The sequence below is a fragment of the Salvelinus fontinalis genome, chromosome 29 (genome assembly GCF_029448725.1).
Source record: "Salvelinus fontinalis isolate EN_2023a chromosome 29, ASM2944872v1, whole genome shotgun sequence".
Lineage (NCBI taxonomy): Eukaryota > Metazoa > Chordata > Actinopteri > Salmoniformes > Salmonidae > Salvelinus > Salvelinus fontinalis.
In genome coordinates this window covers 23,410,936-23,437,181 of record NC_074693.1, presented here as the reverse complement: position 1 = coordinate 23,437,181, position 26,246 = coordinate 23,410,936, and the positions used below count along the sequence as shown (strand labels likewise).

General features: G+C 41.2%; 4 protein-coding genes across 10 annotated transcripts in view; all 4 read right to left on the bottom strand.

The window, feature by feature from the left end:
• The window catches only part of LOC129827628 (kelch-like protein 3), a 32,410-nt gene extending 17,900 nt beyond the window's left edge, over positions 1-14,510 (bottom strand). For 2 of the 7 annotated variants that reach the window (XM_055888643.1, XM_055888649.1), the window contains exons 1-5: positions 6,145-7,027; positions 5,728-5,858; positions 5,426-5,547; positions 4,158-4,320; positions 3,710-3,819 (exon numbers count right to left, since the gene is read on the bottom strand). In XM_055888643.1, coding sequence (XP_055744618.1) covers positions 3,710-3,819; positions 4,158-4,320; positions 5,426-5,547; positions 5,728-5,858; positions 6,145-6,293 — 675 coding nt within the window. In that variant the 5' untranslated portion in view covers positions 6,294-7,027. Of the gene's footprint in view, positions 1-3,709; positions 3,820-4,157; positions 4,321-5,425; positions 5,577-5,727; positions 5,859-6,144; positions 7,028-9,494; positions 9,641-9,913 lie in introns of those variants that run through there. The other 5 variants (XM_055888647.1, XM_055888645.1, XM_055888646.1 and 2 more) reach the window with 5 other exon arrangements.
• Positions 14,511-14,604: 94 nt separating this feature from the next.
• On the bottom strand, positions 14,605-17,383 carry LOC129827633 (heterogeneous nuclear ribonucleoprotein A0-like). Its single transcript, XM_055888654.1, has one exon. The coding sequence runs from the start codon at positions 16,646-16,648 to the stop codon at positions 15,809-15,811; it is 840 nt and encodes a 279-aa protein (XP_055744629.1). The 5' UTR covers positions 16,649-17,383; the 3' UTR covers positions 14,605-15,808.
• Positions 17,384-17,487: 104 nt separating this feature from the next.
• Positions 17,488-19,307, bottom strand: LOC129827632 (heterogeneous nuclear ribonucleoprotein A0-like). Its single transcript, XM_055888653.1, has one exon. It carries the CDS (start codon positions 19,220-19,222, stop codon positions 18,320-18,322), a length of 903 nt encoding a protein of 300 aa, XP_055744628.1. The 5' UTR covers positions 19,223-19,307; the 3' UTR covers positions 17,488-18,319.
• Positions 19,308-20,397: 1,090 nt separating this feature from the next.
• Positions 20,398-23,495, bottom strand: LOC129827631 (heterogeneous nuclear ribonucleoprotein A0-like). The gene is made up of 2 exons (XM_055888652.1): positions 22,311-23,495; positions 20,398-20,759 (listed from the first exon to the last, which is right to left on the bottom strand). Exon 1 carries the CDS (start codon positions 23,418-23,420, stop codon positions 22,488-22,490), a length of 933 nt encoding a protein of 310 aa, XP_055744627.1. The 5' UTR covers positions 23,421-23,495; the 3' UTR covers positions 20,398-20,759; positions 22,311-22,487.
• Positions 23,496-26,246: the final 2,751 nt, after the last annotated feature.

Below are 26,246 nucleotides of genomic sequence, written 5' to 3'. Positions count from 1 at the left end.
CAGGCAATATTTCGGATTTTTTAAGTGTTTTACAGCGAAAACACAATATAGCATTATATTAGCTTACTGCAAGAGCCAACCACACAGCAGCATTGATTCATGCATGTTAGCGATAGCGAATAAACCAGCAAAAGATATTACATTTTTGACTAACCTTCTCAAAACTTCATCAGATGACAGTCCTATAACATCATATTACACAATACATATAGAGTTTGTTCGAAAATGTGCATATTTAGCGGTACAAATCGTGGTTATACAATGAGAAAAGTAGCCAGGCTGCCAACAATATGTCGGGAGAAATCTTGGGAGAGGCACCTAATCTAATCGATAACTAATCATAAACTTGACTAAAAAATACAGGTTGGACAGCAAATGAAAGATACATTAGTTCCTAATGCAATCGCTGTGTTTGATTTTTTAAATTAACGTTACTACAACATACAGCGTGCGTTAAAGTGAAACCGCACCTAGATTAATGGCAGAATATGAGTTCTACATTTTTCAACAGAATAACGAATTAACATCATAAATACTTCTTACTATTTAATGAGCTTCCATCAGAATCTTGGGCAAGGTGTCCTTTGTCCAAAAGAATCGTTGCTTGGTTGTAGATTGTCCTCTTCAACGTTCGAATTAGCAGTAAACATTAGCCATGTGGCAAAGAGGTGTCCGACTCACTAAAACGCAGCACAAATAAATACCCGAAAATCGCACTATACCGATATAAACTGATATAACTCGGTTTAATATAACAACATTATGATGTCTTTAACACCTATATCGAATAAAAACAGAGCCGGATATATCTAAGGCCTATAACCGGAGCGTTCTAGAACGACAGCCAGAGCTCCTTTCTGCGTCAGGGCGAAGAGGACAAAGGACGGACCCCACATTGCCAGCCCATTTATAAGCTCTCAGTTCTGCCTAGCAACTCCATTTCAATTCTCACTATTCGCTGACACCCAGGGGAAGACGTATGCAGTGCATCTCAACCAATAGAAGACAGGCAGATTTATAAACAGATCTCAGAACAGCCAGCAGATTTCAGCACTCACATCCTCATAGGAAAATTGCTCTAAGTCCAGTTCTGTTTTACTCACAGATATAATTCAAACGGTTTTAGAAACTAGAGAGTGTTTTCTATCCAATAGTAATAATAATATGCATATTGTACGAGCAAGAATTGAGTACAAGGCAGTTTAATTTGGGAACGAAATTATTACAAAGTGAAAACAGCACCCCCTATTGAGAAGAAGTTTTAAAGACCTGTCCCCTGACATTGGGGTTCTATAACAGGCCGGTATATATCTAAGGTCGGCAGAGACGGTGACGGAATCTAACCTACATTGCTTTTCCCAGTCTTCAAGACGAAGGTCAATAATCTTTATTCACGATTTAGGGGGGAATGATTTAAGATATCTTTGATTTGATGTTCTAAAATATTTAGAATTTAGCAACAATAGAAGCTTAATCATTCTAAATAGATTCACCAAGCGTTACTTTGTGTACGTCGATTGTTAACTAATTGTGCAGGTCCAAAATGACCTGAGGTAAGGTGCGCTACCATAAATAAAGATAGCTTAATAGATCTGGCCGACTTTGTAACGGCATGCAGGGTTTGTTAAAGCCGGGATTTGAATAGGTGTTGTGAGATAGGACGGGGATTTTGTACAAATAGGATAACTTAAATGGTTAATTAACATGTAGTAAATTAGCCATAGATCAAATTCAAAAGACATACCTAAATAAAGTCCTCATGAAACTGGTTGATATACAGCGAGGATATAAACTGGGTTTTGTCTTTGTGAAATAGACATAATTCTATGTGAACAGGATAACCCAACCAATTCAAAAGACAATACTGAAATAGATTCTAGAAAGAAGAAGGGAAGCCTAATATAGCGGAGTAAGATAAGAGATATTAACTTTAAAAGTCCTTTGACACAACAGAAAATAAGTTGTTAACTGGGACTTTACGACCCCTGGGAAATAGCTTATAGTTGTACGGGTAAGATTTCATGTCCAATAATGCACCTCTATAGATAAGGATTCCAGAAAGGAGATATACACATTAGAAAAGGTCGATAGCAATTGAGTAAGAGATTAAAGAGACCACACACAGTCAGGCAGGAGAGCAACTATAGTAATTGGATAACGGTAAAAAGCACATACATAGATCGTAGAAATACATAAACATAGATTTTGAGAATAAGCATAGCAACTACAAGGTTTACTAACAATGGGTAGTAAATCCTCAAAGGAGGTTCCGGAATTAACCGGGGATGAGCGGTATTTGCATTTAAAAGATAAAAGAAATGTCTACTTCTGTTTAAAGTGGAGGAAGGAGTACGAAGAAAACGGGAGCTACTAAGGAGGAAGAGACACAGAAAGGGGGACAGCATTTAGCAACCTTATTGAGAAAGTGGATAGAGGTAGAAAAGCATAGGAGAGAGGGTCAAAGGGAGGAACAGAGAGAAAAAGGTCAGGCGTCTACAGCCAGACTCAGAGGAGGAATAGAAAGAAGCAGATCACCTCGAGATAATTGTAGATAAGCATAAAGGAGGCTTTAAGGAAAAGAAAAATAAGAAAGAACAGAGAGGTGCAGAATATTTGATCGCCACTCTTGGGAAAATTGGAGGAAAGAGCAGGAAAGATTTTAAAAAGAAGGGGGAAGCATGGAGAGTAGAAAAGGGATAGAACCCGAGAACAGAAAGTGCTACAACTGCGATAAAACAGGCCACATGGCAGAGGATTGTAGGGCCCCACCAAGGAATAGCAGACAGAGACAGTTTAGGGATAGACAGAAAAGGGAACGTAGGCGAATGAGAGACGAGAGAGAGAGAGTAAGGAGAATCCTTGCTGGGGAAACACTTGGACCTTTAAATTAGGGCTATTTTCTGGGAATTGTCTCGGTACTACGTGCCCAAGTTTACGACTACAGACAATAATAATAATAGGGCTATTTGCGTCTCCGTCACTATTGATATGTTTTGCCTGGAAAGATACGGTCACTAGTGTTTGTATAAGACATACACTGAACGTTTTAATAGCTTGTTTAGGTTAAATTGAGAGACTAATTAATTCTAAATGATAGCGAGACGATTTCGATGTAATACATTGTCTTGTCTAAATGGTCTGCGGGAATAACGTATTGAGAATGGAATCGTATTTAAATGACTGAATCATAAAAGAGACAGTTACCTAAATCTAATGAATTCTAAATAATTACGGAGAGATAATTGCAATAGGAGTTGTGCCCATCGAAATGTGTACATATAACCATTGAGGAAACAGCAGTAGCAGCAGTAACAGCTCTCTCTCCCTCTGTGGTAAGTCACTCTGGGACTGGGACCAGGCTGTTTGTGACAGGGCTGTCACAGCAGGACGGGGACTCTGCTGTCACGGGGAGCGAGGGGGACTCTGCTGTCACGGGGAGCGATTGGGAGTCAAATCTGTTGTTATGGTGAGTGATGGGAAGCCTGTTGTTATGATAAGTGTTGTCTGAGGAAGACCAGAGATTGAGAGCTGAGCTGTACTGAGCTCATTGATAGCAAAGAGAAGAAGGAGTTGCCGGAGTGCACTTGTCTTGCATAATTATGGGAAATAAAGTAATCCTCACTTTACAGGGTAGAATAGGATATGAGCCTGCATTGTCCCTGAACAGAAAATAAGGGGTTGGTTTGGGATGTTCTGGTGGCTGGCCTACCTTCTCCTCTGTGGACACGGTGAGTTTGTCGCTGGATATGAGACCGCACACATGCTGCAGAGACAGGCCCATGAACTCCTCTCCCAGCATCACCTCGGAAAAATGCTGCTCTGTTAAACAAACAAGCACACAGTTAGACAAACACAAACACAACTAGGCTGTTTACGGTCTGTTACACCCCTGAGCAATGACAAAGGTTATCAGCATACGGCCAGCTAGCCCCAGCAGTTTACCACGCCTCCACAACACATCTTCTAAAAGCAGTCTGAGTCAAGAACTCCCTTCACTTGAAGCTCAAAGTAGTCTGTCATAAATACCCACTGTATGCTTTTTAACGGCAATCTGTTCATACTGACTGACCAAGACAGAGGGCAGTTTCTCCATCCCCTCCGCTAAGCTTACACCCTCTGCCTAGTGAAACGTAGAAGTGAGGTGGGGCTCCACTAACCAGAGTAGGCATGGGACTGGTTGAGGAGCTGTGTGCAGGTGTGGAGGTCGGCGAAGGCTCGAATGCCCAGACAGTTGGTGGGGTGCAGCTGGCTCTGCAGGAACTCGCAGCACACCTGCCTCACGTCCATCAGCTGCAGGAGGCTGGCTGCAGGCAGGAGCACCTACAGAGACACAACACAGGGGTCAGAACACGCAGCAGGAGACTGGACACTCTCTGTTCAGCCATCAGAGAGAGAAGGCGGACCCAATACAAGACAATATCATTAGGTTAATTAATAGAATACATAACAGGAAAATGCTCTCCTTGTCATTAATTTCTAACACCAAACAAATCTCCATGTTTTCAATTAGAATTCAGAGGATTTTAATACTAAAATGTGGTTTGAGGAATCTATGAGAGGCAAACTCATTTCAATTCCAGAGTCGAGTTAATACCAAAATTAAGGGCAACTCAAACAGAGAAAAACCCAAAACAGAGACAGCAGGGATAACAGAAGAACTCTGCAGCCCTGGCTCTCAGACTATAGCCGGACAACTAGAATAATGTGTACCGGTGGTACAAGGTGGTCAATTCTAAAGAAGACATTTGGCTTCTCTGGTTTATTAGCCTCTAGCCTGCCAGTCCTTCAGTAATATTGTGTGCTTTAACAGGCAGCCCAGCGCTCCCATTTGTCCACATCCCCACACAGGCAGGCACACAGAAACTAGGTCACTCAGCCAGGCTCTCCTTTAATTTAGGCCGGTGATTTCATTTTTGCCTGTTGCAAAAATGAAGGTCTGAACAGGGAGCTACAGGCTAACTATTATAGTGGGTGTTTTCAGCAGTTGTGGCCCACACATTCTGAGAACTAACATGGACAATACCGTAGCACCACACACACACACACACACACACACACACACACACACACACACACACACACACACACACACACACACACACACACACATGATCCAATCTAACGACAAGGCTTGGATGCCATTCTAAAACAAACACACACACAAAGCAGGCATGTTGCAAACATTGAGAGGATTTCCTCTCCATTCACATTTCCTGAGCTAATAATACGAGGAAAAGCCCTGCCTCTGTAAATGCTGGAGAAAGGGAAAGGGCTGGTAGGGGGAGACAACTTTATGCCACATATAAAGTATAATTCTGAAGAGACCAATGAAGGAATGCCAAAGCAACATGAAAGAATCAATTGACTCCACTGCTGTAAGCACTTAAACATGTCGGAGGACACAGAGAGGGACGCTGTAGCTCACCTGAACGTTGTCCTCCGTTACTTCAATTATAGCTGTATAGATATAGTCCACCAGTTTTTTTAGTGTTTGGCCATCCACATCCCTGATCTCCACCTGCTGGGCTTTGCTCTCACTCATGTCCCCTGTCCGCCACACACAGTGAGAGAACCCACTTGAGGTTTTATGTGACATGAGGGAAAAAATTATCTCACTGTCACAATAAAGTGGGCTTCACATTCACAACATGTTTCAATTGACCCACGGCTTTCACAATGATGACAAATGTAGCCTATATACACAACCGTATATAGTAGTCCATTTACCACGAACTGTAGGAAGGCTAATACCTGTGAACATGGCACAGAAGTAGGGGCTGCAGGAGGCTAGCACCAACTTGTGAGCTGTCACCTCTACATTTCCCGCCACCAACAGAACGTCGCACAGCATATTCTTACTGTAAACACAAAAGATGGTTGAACAGTGTTTTCCCAAATCATCATACTGAGGATTTCTAAATAACTGTTAACTGGATGTAAGTGCTCCAGCTGTGTGCCGGGGTTACTATAGTATTAGGTCATTCATTGCAAAGTAGACTATTTGGTGCCAAGGATAAGCCATTATGTATAATGTGAAGGCTATTACTGAGTCTAATGACACTGGGTTATATCAACATCTTACAAAGGCCATCACATGGCTTATTTTCAGTGATGAAAAAAGGGGATACTAGGCAACCAACCTACCACCTCATGTCATTCATCAGCTGAAATGCCTTTCTCATATGGGTGTGGTTGAAGGTGTGCATCCCCACATCCATGGCATCTTCCTCGGGGTCACAGGTCGGCTGCTGATCATTAGATTCTCGACTGGTCAAGGATAATAAACGGGACATTAATAGGCCTACCCAAGATAACTAAAGATCATTAACCTCATTCATAATAACCCCAGCCCTTTGACTTGTACAAAAATGGTATTAACAAAATCCCACTGTCATTCCAAAGACAATGCTAGAGATAAATTCGTGTTGCTCAAAATAACTGAACACGCATTTTAAATTACAATAAAGTATTGTAATGTATGCTTCAACAGTAGCTACAGTTGCTAGCTGGCTAACACAGTAATTTAGCAGCTGATGTTCGTAGCTAGTAATTTGTCAGCTCTTTCGCTAGCTAGTAACGTTACTTGGTTACTAGAACCACGTTACAATAAGTATGTGCCACTCTTATTGACGAACCTACTAACAAAGTACGGTAACATACAGTTGTCTTGGGCTACCTTTTACTCACGCTGTTCGTTTAGATTGCTAATACTAGAACTACATTGACAAACCAACGAGGCAGTACAGTAACGTTAGTTAGCTAAACTAGCAAATCATCCAGCTATCATAGAAAATGCCAAATCTCTCCAAATTATGGAGAAAGTAATCCGACAACAGCTGTACTGAATTCATCGGAAGCGTACACTTTCATCCCAACTATTATGTCAACTTACCCCAAGGTTATACAATCCATGATATCAGATGTGCTGCATAAGTACAGGGGATGGCTACGGGCCCATGCACAAAATGTATCGTCCAAACTAAGTCCAACACAACACTAGCATGAAATTGCTTATAATCGAATATTGACTCATTCATTAGCTGACAAATAAATCTAGCTAATAATAAGCAAGCATCTTCCCATGGTTACTGCTTCTTTCCTTTTTACTTTAAACTATTACAACATGTATTTTCTGAGAACTGATTAAGGAAGAATGTTTCCCCTGTCACCACTGCTGCTTCATCCGGCCACATTTCAATCGGCAAAGCTTTGTTCCACCGAGAGAAACATCTTGGTTCCACTTGCTCCCGCGTTGCTAGGTTACGGAGTGTCGGGTGAGAAGAAGAATCCACCCAAGAGACGTCATTGGGACAGTCGGTTACAAAGTAGCCATTCATGAGGTAACTTTATAGCTAATAATATCAATATTCATCATATCAAATTTAGAATATTGATATACAGTGCATTCTGAAAGTATTCAGACCCCTTGACTTTTTCCACATTTTGCTACCTACAGCCTTATTCTAAAATGGATCAAATGTTTTTTCCCCCTCATCAATCTACATACAATACCCCATAATGACAATGCAAAGCAGGTTTATAGAAATGTTTGCACATTTATTAAAAATTAAAAACGGAAATATCACATTTACCTAAAAATTCAGACCCCTTCCTCAGTACTCTGTTGAAGGACCTTTGGCAGAGATTACAGCCTCAAGTCTTCTTGGGTGTGAAGCTACAAGCTTAGCACACCTGTATTTGGGGAGTTTCTCCCATTCTTCTCCGCAGATCCTCTCAACATTTACATTACATTTAAGTCATTTAGCAGACGCTCTTATCCAGAGCGACTTACAAATTGGTGCATTCACCTTATGACATCCAGTGGAACAGCCACTTTACAATAGTGCATCTAAATCTTTTAGGGGGGGGGGGGGGGGGGGGAAGAAGGATCACTTTATTTTCTCTCAAGCTCTGTCAGGTTGGATGGGGAGCGTCGCTGCACAGCTATTTTCAGGTCTCTCCAGAGATGTTCAATCGGGTTCAAGTCCGGGCTCTGGCTGGGCCACTCAAGGACATTCAGAGACTTGTCCCGAAGCCACTCCTGCATTGTCTTGGCTGTGTGGTTAGGGTCTTTGTCCTGTTGGAAGATTAACCTTCGCCCCAGTCTGAGGTCCTGAGCACTCTGGAGCAGGTTTACATCAAGGATCTCTCTGTACTTTGCTTCGTTCATCTTTCTCCCAGTCCCTGCCTCTGAAAAACATCCCCACAGCATGATGCTGCCACCACCATACTTCACCGTAGAGATGGTGCCAGGTTTCCTCCAGATGTAACGCTTGGCATTCAGGCCAAAGAGTTCAATCTTGGTTTCATCAGACCAGAGAATCTTGTTTCTCATGGTCTGAGAGTCCTTTAGGTGCCTTTTGGCAAACTCCAAGTGGGCTGTCGTGTGCTTTTTAACTGAGGAGTGGCTTCCGTCTGGCCACTCTACCATGAAGGCCTGATTGGTGGAGTGCTGCAGAAATGGTTGTCCTTCTGGAATGTTCTCCCATCACCACAGAGGAACTCTGGAGCTCTGTCAGAGTGACCATCGGGTTCTTGGTCACCTCCCTGACCAAGGACCTTCTCCCCCGACTGCTCAGCTTGGCCAAGTGGCTAGCTCTAGGAAGAGTCTTTGTGGTTCCAAACTTCTTCCATTTAAGAATCATGGAGGCCACTGTGTTCTTGGGGACCTTCAATGCTGCTGACTTTTTTTGGTACCTTTCCCCAGATTTGTTGCTCGGCACAATACTGTCTCAGATCTCTACGGACAATTAATTCGACCTCATGGCTTGGTTTTTGCTGACTGTGAGAAATTATATAGACAGGTGTGTGCCTTTCCAAATCATGTCCAATTAATATAATTTACCACAGGTGGACTCCCAAGTTCTAGAAACATCTCAATGCTGATCAATGGAAACAGGATGTACCTGAGCTCAATTATGAGTCTCAAAGCAAAGGGTCTGAATACTAATGTAAATAAGATATTTGTTTTTAGGTTTTTATACATTTGCAAAAATGTCTCAAAACCTGTTCTCACTTTGTCATTTTGGGGTATTGTATGTAGATTGATGTGGATTTATTTAATCCATTTTAGAATAAGGCTGTAACGTAACAAAATGTGGAAAAAGTCAAGGATCTGAATACTTGTATAAGCTAAACAACATGACTTTATTTGAGGGAACTATTGTGAATAGCCTAACTATCTCACTCAACGCTTTAGCTAGCAAAATAGCATAGAAGCTATTATCTAGCCTGAGGGTCAGCAAACTTGAAATGTGATCATGTGTTTCACTTTGTTTACAAGATATGGTACAAGGTGGCTTACAAGATAAAACAGCATGCATCTAAAATTACATAAAAAAGGAGCTTAGTACACTGTCATAAGCACCACTTTACATTTTAGAAGAAATATCAATGTATAAGTTATCGATATTTATTGAATTGACTAATAACCATTACAGTACAGTATAAGCAGTGCAATTTATTCCACATACTGGAATACAAAACAAGGATACACATCTGAATGATTCAGTGAAAGTTTCAACCTTCCCAACAGATGGATATTAGGTCCTTCAAAAAACCTGCATCTTTCACAGACATCTTTTTTCATCCTGTGATGACAGGACCACAAGAGCTGGATCAGCACAGTCTTGGGTAACACCTGTCAAAATACATTGGAATTTGATAACCATTAAAACAATTATAAAACCCATGTAGTACCCAGTTAGCTATCCATTGGCACTTTAACCAAAATAGTAATTAACCCTTTATGAGCAAAGAAATGCTGCCCTCCTTAGGCTAAAGACAAAAAACATAAGGAAGTTCCTTTGACTTAAATGAAGCACTGTGAATCGATGAAAATGTGTAGGCCATATCATATGTGTAGGCCATTGTGAACAAAATGCATCTGTAATAAGCAAATTAGTAAACTCACCTTAGTCGTCCCGATGCCATAGACAGAGTTTTCCTCCTTATAGGAACTTGTCCTCATCTTGGTCCAATCGAAACCTGGCGCTTCCTCATTAACCAGCAGGACATAGGAAGAATGTGTCATAATATATCCATTTCGACAACTCTGTGGAAAGAGAACATTTTTGAAATTGTCATCCAGACATAAAAATGATGTTTCCCAGTGAAGTGGAATAGGCCCAGGACTATTTCAATGATGCATGTATTGTAACAAACCTGATATCTTATGGAAGCATATCCTATGGACTTTCAGCTGGAATTCTAGAGCTCGGAATACCCTGGAGATTCCCATGACATAGAAGACACAGCTAAGGTATCCAGCCTATTTGTTCACCAAGGGCCCGATTCCAACCCAAGTTAAGCACGTGTAAATGGAACATAATTCCCTTTCTATGCACCTCTCTCTATGCGTATTCTGACCTTTAATTTAAGCATGAGAATAGTATTCTATTCACCTGCTATTTGTTTTGGGTGGAGATTGAATAAATGAAGGTGTGGCGGAGGTGTGTCAACAGATACGCTGTATTCTGACCTTAACTTAATTCCACCACTTTTACACATGAGGAAACCATGAATAAGGTCTAGCAAACCTACAGGTTTCAATTGGAAAAAGCATCCACTTAATTTTTTATTAGAAATAACATTGGACTGTAATTTACAACTTAAGAGCTAGGTAAATGAGTAATCCGTTTGGATAAGGGAATTGTAAATATAAATGACGCTCGGTTTAGATATATTTTACCTTATAGTCGCTAGAGACAAATGTAAAACCAGTCATATGGCAGCAAACTGATGCATATCAACTGTCCTACTGTAAAGTTTATAAAATGCTGTGCAATTATGCAGAATTTAAATTGTACGGACTTTGACTTGCAGGGATGATCACTCAAATGTCTTAAATATAGGCTACCCCATCTTTCTCAGTTTCCTACTTCTATCATGTTAAATATCAGCCACTATTAGTATCGATCGTCAGTAGGCCTAATAACACATATTCAATTGCCAATTTACTGTTAGTTCCCTTCAGTTGGTATAACCTACATTATCATTCAATTTAATGATATTGTTTCGTTTACCTTAATTTGCTTCCTCTGTAAATGCCGTCATGACCATGTGGTTGTTGCTGAGGATCATTAGTAACAGTTGATTATATACACTACATGACCAAAAGCATGTGGACACCTGCTCATTGAACATTTAATTCTAAAATCATGGGCATAAATATGGAGTTGGTCCCCCCTTTGCTGATATAACAAACAGCTTCCACTCTTCTGAAAAGGCTTTCCACTTGATGTTGGAACATTGCTACGGAGACTTGCTTTCCTTCAGCCACAAGAGCATTAGTGAGGTCAGACACTGATGTTGGGCAATTAGGACTGACTCGCAGTCAGCGTTCCAATTCATCCCAAAGGTGTTCGATGAGGTTGAGGTCACGGTTCTGTGCAAGCCAGTCAAGTTCTTCCACACCGATCTTGACAAACCATTTCTGTATGGACCTCGCTTTGTGCACGGTGGCATTGTCATGCTGAAACAGGAAAGGGCATTCCCCAAACTGTTGCCCCAAAGCTGGAAGCACAGAATCGACAAGAATGTCAATATATGATTTAGCGTTAAGATTTAATTTCACTGGAACTAAGGGACCTAGATCGAACCATGAAAAACAGCCCCAGACCATTATTCCTCCACCACCAAACTTTACAGTTGGCACTATGCATTCGGGCAGGTAACGTTCTCCTGGCATCCGCCAAACCCAGATGCGTCCGTCGGACTGCCAGATGGTGAAGCATGATTCATCACTCCAGAGAACACGTTTCCACTGCTCCAGAGTCCAATGGCGGTGAGCTTTACACAACTCCAGCCGACGATTGGCATTGTGCATGGTGATCTTAGGCATGTGTGCAGCTGCTCGGCCATGGAAACCTATTTAATGAAGCTCCCAACGAACAGTTATTGTGCTGAAGTTGCTTCCAGAAGCAGTTTGGAACTCGGTGAGTGTTGCAACAGAAGACAATTTTTATGCGTGACACGCTTCAGCACTCAGCGGTCCTATTCTGTGAGCTTGTGTGGCCTACCACTTCGCGGCTGAGCCGTTGTTGCTCCTGGGCGTTTTCACTTCACAGTAACAGCACTTACAGATGACTGGGGCAGCTCTAGCAGGGCAGAAATTTGACAAACTGACTTGTTGGAAAAGTGGCATCCTATGACGCTGCCACGTTGAAAGTGACTGAGCTCTTCAGTAAGGCCATTCTATTGCTAATATTTGTCTATGGAGATTGCATGGCTGTGTGCTCGATTTTATACACCTGCCAGCAACGGGTGAGGTTGAAATAGCCGAATCCACTCATTTGAAGGGGTGTCCACATACTTTTGTGTGTATACATACAGTTGAAGTCGGAAGTTTACCTACACTTTGGTTCAAGTCATTAAAACTCGTTTTTCAACCACTACACAAATGTCTTGTTAACAAACTATAGTATTGGCAAGTCAGTTAGGACATCTACTTTGTGCATGACACAAGTCATTTTTCCAACAATTGTTTACAGATTATTTCACTTATTTCACGTATCACAATTCCAGTGGGTCAGATGATTACATACACTAAGTTGAATGTGCCTTTAAACAGCTTGGAAAATTCCAGAAAACGTCATGGCTTTAGAAGCTTCTGATAGGCTAATTGACATCATTTGAGTCAACTGGAGGTGTACCTGTGGATGTATTTCAAGGCCTACCTTCATACTCAGTGCCTCTTTGCTTGACATCATGGGAAAGTCAAAAAAAATCAGCCAAGACCTCAGAAAAAAAATTGTAGATCTCCACTAGTCTGCTTCATCCTTGGGAGCAATTTCCAAACGCCTGAAGGTACCACGTTCATCTGTACAAACAATAGTGCGCAAGTATAAACCATGGGACCACGCAGCCGTCATACCGCTCAGGAAGGAGACGCGTTCTGTCTCCTAGAGATAAACGTACTTTGGTGTGAAAAGTGCAAATCAATCCCAGAACAACAGCAAAGGACCTTGTGAAGATGCTGGAGGAAACAAGTACAAAAGTATTATATCCACAGTAAAACGAGTCCTATATTGACGTAACCTGAAAGGCCGCTCAGCAAGGAAAAAGCCACTGCTCCAAAACCTCCATAAAAAAGCCAGACTACGGTTTGCAACTGCACATGGGGACAAAGATTGTACTTTTTTGAGAAATATCCTCTGGTCTGATTAAACAAAAATGGAACTGTTTAGCCATAATGACCATTGTTATGCTTGGAGGAAAAAGGGGGAGGCTTGCAAGCCGAATAACCCCATCCCAACCGTGCAGCACAGGGGTGGCAGCATCATGTTGTGGGGGTGCTTTGCTGCAGGAGGGACTGGTGCACTTCACAAAATAGATGACATCAGGAGGGAGGAAAATGATGTGGATATATTGAAGCAACATCTCATGAGATCAGTCAGGAAGTTAAAGCTTGGTCACAAATGGGTCTTCCAAATTATACAATGAACCCGAGCATACTTCCAAAGTTGTGGCAAAATGGCTTAAGGACAACAAAGTCAAGGTATTGGAGTGGCCATCAAAAGCCCTGACCTCAATCCTATAGACAATTTGTGGGCAGAACTGAAAAAGAGTGTGCGAGCAAGGAGGCCTTACATAACTGACTCAGTTACACCAGCTCTATCAGGAGAAATAGGCCAAAATTCACCCAACTTATTGTGGGAAGCTTGTGGAAGGCTACCCGAAACATTTGATCAAAGTTAAACAATTTAAAGGCAATGCTACCAAGTACTAATTGAGTGTATGTAAACTTCTGACGCACTGGTAATGTGATGAAAGAAATAAAAGCTGAAAGAAATAATTCTCTCTACTCTTATTCTGACATTTCACATTCTTAAAATAAAGTGGTGATCCTAACTGACCTAAGACAGGGCATTTTTACTATGATTAAATGTCAGGAATTGTGAAAAACTGAGTTTAAATGTATGTAGGTGTATGTAAACTTCCACTTCAACTGTATATATAACATGTAGGCTAATTAAATCGTTATGTAGCATAGCGCAGACCAAGCCATAACAGTTTCAACCCAACAAATGGCAGAACACTTGGCTGTATCACAGTTCAATGGTTAGTGCAGGCAATCGATAAGGGTATAACCTACTATTGTACACTATTCTCCCTAATATAATGTGCTTGAATGAAATGTATTAGGAACCACACCTGCAAAGGCTGTTGCACACCTTCATAAGGTAAGTCTGAATACCAGCTACTGAGAAGTGCGTAGGAAAGTCGTGGTGTAAGAAAGGCTTCATTTCCTAAGTCGGAATCGGGCCCGTAGAGCTTTGGAACAGAGCATTAATTTCATGGAGGAATAAAGACATTCTGGATGTAATACATATATGTTCCAAGACAGAAATATAGTCTATTCATTATTCTACCAAATCTGATTGATTTAATATATTTTTGGGGGCCTAAGAGCTACTTGAATATCAAAACATGAGTGGCTAGCAAATCCAATTAGTATAAAGAATATTCATCAAAATCTAGGAATTAATTTTAAGGTGCTTAAAGAACAAACCCTGATAACGTTTTCTGTACCACAGCAGGTTACTTACTGTTGTTTCATACCCTAAGTTTTACCTGATTTAATTCAAAGTACTTAAGGTCTAATTCATTTCTATATAGAAGGGTTTATTAGATGGATATATTACACACAGTTTACTGAAAAACAATAAGTTTAACTCTGTTCACCAAAAATACACAAGACAGAAGCATAAAGATATATCCTTGTTACTGAAGTCTTTCTGGTTCTACTGTAAAATAGAAAAACTGGAAAGCTTAGATAACATCTGTTTACAGAATTTGAAGTAGTTGAAAAGTGAGAATATGTTAATGGTTAACAACTATAACATAATGATCATAGTAATGTTACAATTATTTTATATTCAAACTAAATGGGAATCACAAATCAAACACTACAACAAATAGCCTATATTTCAGTAACAGCAGTGAACCTTAAATAGTTAAAAAGTGTGACCTAGTCCTTATAGTCCAAAATAAATAATGTGTGGAGATTTCCCTTTGAAACCAAATGGTATTGGGCAGATATGTCATATACTTTGGTATAGTGCAGGGGCAATAAGAAATGTATGGGCAAAATAACTTAAGTTACCTTTAAACTACTTAGATGCAGAAAAGGACGCCATCAAGTTCACTACATGGCTAAGTCAAACAAGGGGTCCCAAATTAATAACACTCCAACTTAAATACAAATATTTTTAAACAAAATGTAATTTAGTTACAACACATTAAAGCAAATATAACAATCTACGATAACAAGCAGAGACGTATTAACTTAATTTTAACAGCATCTTGGCAAAATACAACCAGTGGTCCACTGCTCAAAATAAAAGAATCCAAAGGAGTAGTCCTATTACTTGTGGTGGATGGACAATGGCCATTTAGAGCTAAGTTATTTGAGAGCTTTGGAGTGATGACATCTGCCTCCTAGAGCTCAGTAGTTGCTATGGGGTGAAGACATCTGCCTTCTAGAGACATCTGTAGTTTCTATGGAGGTGAAGGTCTCCTAGAGAAATGTTGTTGCTATGAAGGTGGAGACATCTGCAGTTGCTATGAAGGTGGAGACATCTGCCCCCAAGATAATCTGTAGTTAGTTGCTAGATGGCCCTAACGTTGCCTATTTGGGTCAGCCTTGAATAGAGAATAATGTAGTAACTTTCCTGTCTGAACCACTTGGGCTCAGTGTTCAGTCACTCTCGTACCATTATAGAACGCTTGGTGGGAACTATGTTATGAAGGTGTAATCATTTTTGCCAAGGGAACGGGGCTGCTTTGAGTAAGATTTGCTGGAGCTCTAGTATGCGCCATCGTACCCCCCCCTGCCGTAACCACCACCACCTCGGGTGTAAGGTGCGCTGCTTCTGCCCGAGTAATTACCTTTCATGGGGCCATAATTAGATGACTGCTCGCTATAGCCAGCTCCAAAATCACTGTAGCCGTTCCCACCGTAGCCACCCATTTGGTCACCATAGCTTCCCCCGTAGCCTCCACTGTACCCCACGCCGTATCCACCGTCACTGCCTCCATAACCTCCTCCATAGCCACCACCGTATCCATTTTGAAACCTTCCTCCCCTCCCGCCACGGGTGCCAGCAGCCTGCATTTCTTGCTTGGTGAGGGCTTTTTTCACCTCTACTTTATGGCCATTTATATGGTGGAACTTCAGTACCACCGCTTTGTCGGCAGAATCATAATCTTCGAAATAAACAAAACCAAACCCCCTCTTCTTACCAGTTTGATTATCGCTAATAACCTCGGCCTTCTCGATAGTACCGAACTGAGAGAAGTACTCGTTCAGATGTCCATCCTCTATGTCTTCTTTCAGACCCCCGATAAATATTTTCTTAACCTTGGCCAGAGCCTCAGGTTTTCCCGCATCTTCACGTGCCACTGCTCTTTTCAGTTCAACATTGTTGCCATCCAGGGCATGAGGCCGCGCGGACATTGCAGCGTCTGCCTCATCAGCAGTAGCATAGGTTACAAACCCAAAACAGCGAGATCGCTGTAGTTGCTGGTTCTGAACAACTACGCAGTCGGTTAGCTGGCCATACTGTTCAAAGTGTTTACGAAGACCACCGTCAGTGGTGTGAACATTTAGTCCACCAATAAAGAGCTTGCAGAGTTGATTTTCCATCTCGCTTTGATGCAATTTATCTGGTTATGTCAACGCATAGACTTTTGACAGTGCTTCTCTTGGCGTCTAAAATGGCGGATGTAGACAAATGGTTGGCGTCGACGTAATGCTTACACGTCTACGAGCCTCCTAGGGGCGAGCTATTGTAAATTGTAGTTCTATTGGAGTTAATCATTCTAGCAAAAAAGTTCCCCATTTTACAGGTTTCCATAATCGTAAGGACCTAATGATTGGGCACATTGGAATAAAATTTGAACAGGACAAACTAGAATACAATCGTATGGACTAGTTTACATTTGGCACGGTATGCAGCAAGAAAAAAGATGTTGAAAGGTTTTATAAATTGGGTGGATCAAGCCCTGACTGGCTGACAGCCATGGTATATCAGACAACAGAGTGCCTGGATACAGCCCTTAGCCATGGTATATTGGCCATATACCACACCCCTCCATGCCTTATTGCTTAAGTATATCCAACGTACTGGAGAAAAATAACAATCCTCACTGCTATCCAAACAAACTAGGTGTCAGACAACCAAAAATCCCACATTGATTCAGATAGACCTAGTATTAGAAAAGACATCCCTTGGTAGTGTAACGGTCTTGCGACCAATCATGTTTCTCACTCCTCACTCAAGGACTGGTTGTAGACAGCGTAACAAAGGAAATTCTGGAAGGTCTGAAACAATTTTTTTATGAATTTAGGCCAGTTTCACACATGCCAGATTAGTCTATTCCTGAACAGGAAAGTAACCTGTGATGGTGTTTCATTCTGTAGGGTGTGCAACTGCTTCATATAACCGATCCTGAATAATCCTTTTGAAACAAAATGCCATATGGTTAAATTGACAACATTAAAAACTTTATTACAGGCAAAGGAGTGAGACTCAAGAGTCAACTAATTCAGGATTTTAGTAACATTCCACAACTGCATTGATTTACAAGGTATTGAACAGCACATATTGGACGGAGAAAAGCATTAGGAGGTAACCATTAAAAACAATAACCATAGTTCTTTAAATTCCTCAAAACACTTGTCACGAAATGTTATGATCTTAAACCACTCAAGCATTCATGAAGACTGCTTTCAACTCCATTAATACCCCTGAGTTTCATGTTGCAAAGCAATTTGACTTGTTATTAACCTTGCTCGTACTAAGGACAGAGCACAGGTGTCAAACTCATTCCACAGAAGGCCGAGTGTCTTCGCTCCTCCCTTGTACTTGATGAATTAAGGTCACTAATTAGTTAAGGAACTCCCCACACTGAAGCCTAGGGCGTAATTGAAAGGGGGGAAAAAGCTGCAAACACTAGACCCTCCATGGAACAAGTTTGACATCCCTGACATACAGTATCATAGGAAAGTCTTGAAGCACGGACGTTAACTACAATTTAATACAAAAAAATGTTTAAAGAATCACGAAACTACATCGACAAGTCAGAAAGTTGAACTGGTAACAAAGTCCATAATGTCTTTAGTAACGCCGCCTAGGGACAATGGTGTAGTCCAGATGGAGGGAGTAGAATAGGGGTTAAATCAGGGTGGGTGAGGGGCGCGAGTCCTTTTAAATTGGAGCAACAAAGAAATAGGGCACTCTGGCCCGTGTGTAAATTCAGTTCATTCAATCAGAAATTATGAACATTTCAAATCGGGGTTGAGAGGAAACGGTGTCTAATAACCACCATATCCACCCCTGCCATAGCCACCGGCACCTCCACGGGAGTACGGTGCAGCGCTCCTGCCTGAATAGCTACCCCCCTTCATTGCACCATAACCGGAAGACTGCTGACCATAATCTCCGCCAAAGTCATTGTAACCGTTCCCACCATAACTGCCCCCCATTTGATCGCCATAACCTCCTCCGTATCCCCCTTGGTTACCGTAACCACCTCCGTTGCCGTATCCTCCACCGTAGCCGCCATCGTTTCCTCCATAGCCACCGCCATAGCTGCCGTAGCCGCCACCTCTTCCGCCGTCGTAGCCATTTTGAGATCCCCTCATTCCTCTCCCACCCCGGCCACCACGACCACCGGCTGACTGCATCTCTTGTTTGGTGAGGGCCTTCTTCACCTCCACTTTGTGTCCATTGATGGTGTGGAACTTCAGCACTACCGCTTTGTCGGCAGAGTCATTATCTTCGAAGTAGACAAAGCCGAATCCCCTTTTTTTGAAAGTCTCTTTGTCGCTGATGACTTCGGCCTTCTCAATTGCGCCAAACTGAGAGAAATAATCATTCAAATGTTCGTCTTCGATGTCGTCTTTCAGCCCACCAATAAATATTTTCTTTACTTTGGCGAGTGCCTCTGGCCTACCAGCATCTTCCCGTGCAACGGCCCTTTTTAACTCCACGTTGGTACCATCGACGACATGTGGCCTGGCGGCCATGGCTGCGTCGGCCTCCTCCGCACTTGAGTAGGTTACAAAGCCGAAACAGCGAGACCTTTGTAGCTGCTGGTTCTGGACCACTACGCAGTCGGTTAACTGGCCGTACTGCTCGAAATGTTGACGAAGGCCATCGTCTGTAGTCTCGACGTTCAAGCCACCGACAAACAGTTTGCAAAGTTGGTTCGTCATGATTACTAGCAGTTGTTTTACAGCAAATAAAATGTAACCTGACAAAATCGCATCGCTTTAAAAGAAGCTACCGGCGACGCAATGACGTCTGGCGTAGGTTTGGAAATACGTCAACAGTTCTGATTGGTTGTTCCACTCAAATCCCACCTCATTTTATTCAAATTGCCGTTCTCATAATTTGTAAATGCATCCTTCTTGTTTCATACAATCTCTTCATATGTAATGATCTGAATATCCATTATCAACTTAGCTTTCACTAATCCAGATCTTTATTCACATCAGTACTCTGGTCATTTCAGTGTCCATTCATGTCAGTTCTGTTCTAGCACATGACACTGCTGTGCGCATTCAAAGCAGTATTGATGCCAATGATTTTTGGCTCATTTGTGGACGACCTTTCATTCCGTACTACATCTGTTACTCCTTTGTTACCCCTAACTATTAAAAAAGACTGACATTGAACATTCAAGTGTAAAAAAAAAAAAATCGTCAACTTGAATACATTCTCTTACCTAGAACTTACAGTAAGCAGTAATAGCATACCTTTTTCATACTGGTCCACTGTAGGAATTGAACCCAAAACCCTGGCTGTTTGAAGCACCATGCTCTACCAACTGAGCCACATGGATTTAATGTGAGTGTGAAGAAAGATATGAATACATTACAGGAATTGCAGATAATCCTGGCAGTGCTCAGCAGGCCACAATGCTGCTGAATTTGCATATAGAAATGTATCTTTTGCTAAAAATGTACCGTATAGTGTCCATCTTACTTATTCAGTCAGGATTGAGGCATAACACTACAGATGCCATGCAATATGGGTCCATTTCAACATTAAGTGGCTTTCGAGATCTGAAAACACCTGCCTAAATTTAATTTACCGGTTATAGTACAAGTAAATGTTCAATAACTGCATGGAGACAGGCAGCCCAATTCAGATCACTCACTTTGACCTGCATCTTTGGAGTTCAGAAGTTAAGATTCACTGTACCTGGCACAACTATTAAACTAAGCTGACTGCTCAAAATAGCAAATTAGTGGACTAATGGAATTGGGCTGCATGTCCAAAGTTCAGTAAATGTAACTTGAACATTTGAAGAGTTATAGAGTGCAATCCAAAGGCAAAAACATTCCCCTTCAAACCCATTGCACATGTCCCAATAAAACAATGTAAATCTTTAAAAAATATATAGTTTTATTACAATTGCAGCAAATTAAAAGCATAGCACACCAAGGCCATCATTGGTGTCCATTTTCCATAGTATGCAATGATCTAACATTTATGACCAACTTCCCTACAACGGGTAAGAACAGAATAAGTAGTCAATTACATCACCCTCCTAGATTGACTAGAATAAACCCACTGGCAATCATTGAAACCTGGTAAATACAATAAAGATTTTAATGCACACATTAGGCAGAATGTCCAGGGGTTCCACCCATGGTAGTGGGACAGCCTTAACTGCAATCCCCCAGTCCTGAAGGAAACCAAGGCCTTGCCAGATTGGTGTCCTGGCAGTCAGGTCACCATGGCTACCTGGAGAAGAGAGGAAAGGGGTAAAGAATGAGACAGTGCAGATAAATACATCAAGCCAAGTCAGGAGGTAACACCATGTGCCATTCCAGATATTTGCATTAATGTAGGAAGTGCACTTAGTCTCCTCAGACCATTATTTTAGATTTAGGACCAAGTAAGTGCAGTAAAATCCCCTCTTAAAAGATGCATAAGGCCAAAGACCAACTACTGATAAATGCAAAAAAACTATCAATAAATTAATCCTAATCAGTACAGTTGAGTACCATTTCAAATCCATATCTTTAATACTTGACCAACACATAGTGAAGACAGTTTGATTTACATACCTAGTTTGCTGATGTGATCCTAAAGAGATATTTCAGAGTCCTATGACAATCGACCCCAGGTATAGAACAGGGTACCTGTATAAAGTCAAACTGCTACTGCTATGTTGACGTACTTGGATAACAGTATGAACACCTAAATGTAGGAATCAAAGATAAATATGAGAGCCCTCAGGTCCACAAGTTAAAAGCCAGTTAACTTTATGGAACAATTTATGTTATTGCCAACCAACAAAGCCTCCATGCATTGGTCATGGGCAAACTTAACTGCAATCCATTCTTCACCCCTTAGCTGGGAAGAGCAATGGAAGAAATGCCATGAAGCTAATATTAAAATAAGTCACATAATATAACCAATCAGAAGTAGACTTAGAGGGATAGTTCGGGATTTTGACGAGGCCCATTACTTCCCCAGGAAGATGAACTTGTAGATGCCATTTATATGCACCTGCATGCAGTTCGAAGGAAGTATTGGCGCTCGAAAGCACTAACTTCCCTCATTCTGGACGCTGATGATTACAAATGGTATACATTGATTTGACTTTGGGGAAGTGGATAAAGCCATGTCAAAAACCCGAACTATTCATTTAAGACATCCTGGTAAAATGAGTAAAATAACTAAGTTTGTTTAACTTTTTATTTAAAATGAACATACATATGCATACCAATGCTTAACAATTGTAGTTTGATCTTCAGACAGATTATACAATATACATGAGATATTGCTGAAGTAAATGAAAGGAACATTAAGCTGATAGCGGACGCTATGTGTGTTGGGAAATTACTGTGACGTACTTCGTTGATTTACAAAACATTGTCAAGAATGAAACGTTTAAACTGGATCCGCCCCACCACCTAAGCGTCACCTAAAACCTATAGGCTAGTAGTGGATAGAATACAAATTTACATCAGAGTCATAGCTAATAAATACAACTCCATAGCACATGCGTCCCATTCCCCAAACATTGAAAAAAAGATTAGATCCCAGGGAAATTCGGAACTAATTGCTTAAAATGTAGATAAGAGAAAATAGTATCAAACAAAACAATCCTTGACTAAACTCAAACGAATGTACGCAAAACTAAAAAAAAAAAAAAAGCAAGCCAACTAACGACAGCTACACGCCCTCAACTTGGAACAAATGATAAATGGGTTTTGCAATCGAACTTTTCCTACAGCAACAGCTGGTCGTGCTAATCAGGTTCTGGGTCGGAAGTCATCTTCCTACCTGTTTGGTTTTGAGGTCTTCTTAATGATTAGGTTTCACAGTGTCGGCATTTTGCCAGTACTTTATGGCAGATGCCCGATGACAGAATTTTTTTTTAGTTCGGTTTGAGGTCGTCCGATCCAACGGTTGAGGGTGTAAAAGACATTTCTTTGCAAATAGTCTGTCGTAGCCACGGGTTTAGTAGCCGCCATAAGCCCCTCTGTTGTAGCCACCCGCACCGCCTCTGGGGGCGTATGGAGCGGGGCTCCTACCGGCATAGTTGCTGGCCCCTTTCATGGGCCCATAACCGGAGGACTGCTGGCTGTACCCACTGCCAAAGTCACTGTAGCCATTGCCGCCACCATAACCTCCCATCTGGTCGCCGTAGCCACCTCCGTAGCTTGCGCCTCCATAACCACCGCCATAGCCTCCACTTCCGTAGCCGCCGCCATAACCGCCGCTATTGCCTCCATAGCCCCCACCGAAACCGCCCCCGTAGCTGTCGTAACCACCTCTGCCGCCACCGAAGCCATTTTGTCCTCCTCTCATGCCTCTCCCACCTCTTCCACCCCTGCCGCCACCACCAGCTTGCATCTCCTGCTTGGTGAGGGCTTTCTTCACTTCCACCTTGTGCCCATTGATGGTGTGGAACTTTACAACCACTGCCTTGTCGGCCGAGTCGTTATCTGTGAAGTGAACAAAGCCGAAACCCCTTTTCTTTCCGGTTTCCTTCTCCGCGATTACTTCGGCCTTCTCGATCTCGCCGAACTGGGAAAAATAATCATTCAGATGTTCATCTTCGATGTCGTCTTTCAGTCCACCGATGAATATTTTCTTGACCTTGGCGAGTGCCTCGGGTTTTCCAGCATCTTCCCGAGCGACCGCTCTTTTCAACTCCACGTTGGTGCCATCAACGACATGTGGCCTAGCCGCCATTGCTGCATCGGCCTCCTCCCCGCTCGAGTAGGTAACAAAGCCGAAACAGCGGGACCTCTGTAGCTGCTTATTCACAACCACAACGCAGTCGGTCAGTTGACCATACTGCTCAAAATGTTTGCGGAGCCCGTCATCGTCGGTATCTACGTTCAATCCACCGACAAAAAGTTTGCAAAGTTGATTTGCGGCGTCCATTTCTTGACAGAAAATACTGCGTAGCTAGCTCGACAGAAAACCTGTATCAGCAAAGCTTGGAGGTAGGGAAATGGCGTCCAGGCCGTATTTATAACAAAGTTATAGTGACGTCAGACTACAGCAACATCACCGTTACGCCCCTGACATTGGGGTTGTCAGGGGCGTAGGTTGAAGCGAAACGCTGCGCAGATTATCGGATCTGTAGATCACGTCAACTTCCAAAGTACTCCTTTCAATGTAATTCATATACAGGGAGGATTAGCGAATTTACGCAGCCCCTAGTCACCCGTTGATCATTGTGAATAAACTGATCATCTTTTGTTCTTTTGAGGGTTGGAAAGTAATTTTGGAAATAAAGTTTATTTTAATTGTATAATTTAGTATCTTACTTATATCTGTAGAACTTGACTTTGTTGTGATTTTTTATTTATTTTTTATTTTATTTAACTAGGCAAGTCAGTTAAGAACAAATTCTTATTTACAATGACAGCCAACCAAAAGGCAAAAAGCCTCCTGCGGGGACAGGGGCCTCGGATTAAAATAAATAAATACAATATTAATTTAGGACAAAACACACATCACAACAAGAAAGACAACACAACACTACATAAAGAGAGACCTAGACAACAACATTGCAAGGCAGCAACACATGACAACACAGCATGGTAGCAACACAACATAACAACAACAACATGGTACAAACATTATTGGGCACAGTCAACAGCACAAAGGTCAAGAAGGTAGACACACAAAGCAGTGAATTTCGACCCCCCATTCACATACTTTACGCAAATTCCCCTCCTTGTATAACCCTACCTACATGTATAAATTACCTGACTAACCTGTACCCCTGCACATTGACTCGGTACCGGTACCCCCTGTAATATAGCCTCGTTATTGTTATTTTGTTGTGTTACTTTTTTATTAGTATTTTATCTTTTACTTTAGTTTATTTAGTAAATATTTTCTTAACTCTATTTCTTGAACTGCATTGTTGGTTAAGGGCTTGTAAGTTAGCATTTCACGGTAATGTCTACACCTGTTGAATTCAGCCCATGTGACAAATAAAAATTACTTTTTTTTTCTTTGTATCCCTTCAAATTGCTTATATAAATTGCAGTGTAAAATGATACCCCAAGCCAGCTTCCAACCAGCTATTGTATGGTGAAAGACTGTTTAGAGTGCCTTGATGTCTGCTTCAGACTTAACATTTGAGAGAGAAAAAAACAATAACAGACATTTAAGCTTAATATTTTTCCTATGAAGTTAGTGAAAAACATTAGCCTTTAACTTTGACATAATCTAAACTGCATTTGGGAAAAATGAAGAAAAATAGTCAAATGCAACAAACTATTTATTTTCATGGTGCACTGTGGAGCTAGTGCATAAAGCAAAAGTCATAATTTAATAGCATATAACCTTTACATAATCTAAAATTGAAATGATGCTGTTCCTGATGTAAATGGTTAGACTGATTGGATGTATTTGCACAACAACAGAGGTAGCGTCTGTGGTCAGCTCCTCAGACAATGGCATGGTATGCTGCTGCTCATTTGTGTTTGAATGGGGAGGCCCCTATTCTCTGGAGATGCGAAATCGAGGATTTTAGTACCACCAATGTTCAAACTATTCTTTTCACTGATGAGCAGCCTTCATCATGTGCATGGTCTTCCTCAGGTTGATTTAAGTACTCTGTCTCTCTGAATATTCCTGTTTTATGAGCTGATGGGTTAGAGACTGTTCAGTGCTCTATATATTATACACAGTGCACAAACTGGAACTATGTAATGTTAAATATTGATATATATATATATATATATATTTATTTTTTTAATTGAACCTATATTTAACTTATTTAACAGTTAAGAACAAATTCTTATTTACATTGACAGCCTACTGGGGAACAGTGGGTTAACTGCCCTGTTCAGGAGTAGGATGACATATTTTTACCTTGTCAGCTCAGGGATTCAATCCAGCACCCTTTCGGTTACTGGCCCAATGCTCTAACCACTAGGCTACCTGCCGATATTCAGCATATTCAGCAATATCTCCTTGTCAAACAATTATTTGAAGACTACATGAGTTAGATCTAGGCTAGATGGTAAGAAATAACTATTTATTTCAGCTTATGGTTAGAATATAAAAATCAAGCAGAATATCAAAGAGTAGTAATACTTCCCTCTAGTGGAACACATTTGGCAACTCTGCAACACTAAGAGGTAGTACAAATGAGATAAAAGTATATCCGATCTGCTAAACCTACAAAATAAGTATAATAGTAAGCCTTCATGATGAGATTATGAAATTATTTTGGAGTAATTACATGTAGCTAAAACCAGTTGACAAAGTGGCACAGGGTTAACATAGCTTTTGTTCTTATATGAGGTTTGTGTACTACTTTGATTTAATTGTAGTGTTTTAGTGTTTGGTCCTGCAGTCACTATAGTCTGAGCTTTAGTGGATTGCAATAGTTTGGAAGATTGGACATGGTTTCAGTGTGAGGTGAGAGACTGCATATTCCATTTAATTTCCACCACAACAGGGGATGTATCACTGGACATGTTTCACAAAGGTTATGTCACACCCAGAGATGCATGTGAAAGTTTCTGGTGATCAAACCATCTCAAGCACCACATCAATAGGCATAGCCTACATTGTTTACCATGTCTGTTTGGCTCAATGACTTTATCCAAATGCCTAGAATAAAATACAATATGTTAGAAAGACAATGTAAGTATTGTAATAGTGTTCATATTAAGTAAAACATGTTTTTTATAAAGCCAAGAAAATGGCACATTGACACACCTGAGAGAATAACATCATATT

Coding starts and splice junctions, on each gene's coding strand:
- LOC129827632 (XM_055888653.1), bottom strand. CDS start 19,222: ATGACGAACCAACTTTGCAAACTGTTTGTCGGTGGCTTGAACGTCGAG.
- LOC129827633 (XM_055888654.1), bottom strand. CDS start 16,648: ATGGAAAATCAACTCTGCAAGCTCTTTATTGGTGGACTAAATGTTCAC.
- LOC129827631 (XM_055888652.1), bottom strand. CDS start 23,420: ATGGACGCCGCAAATCAACTTTGCAAACTTTTTGTCGGTGGATTGAAC.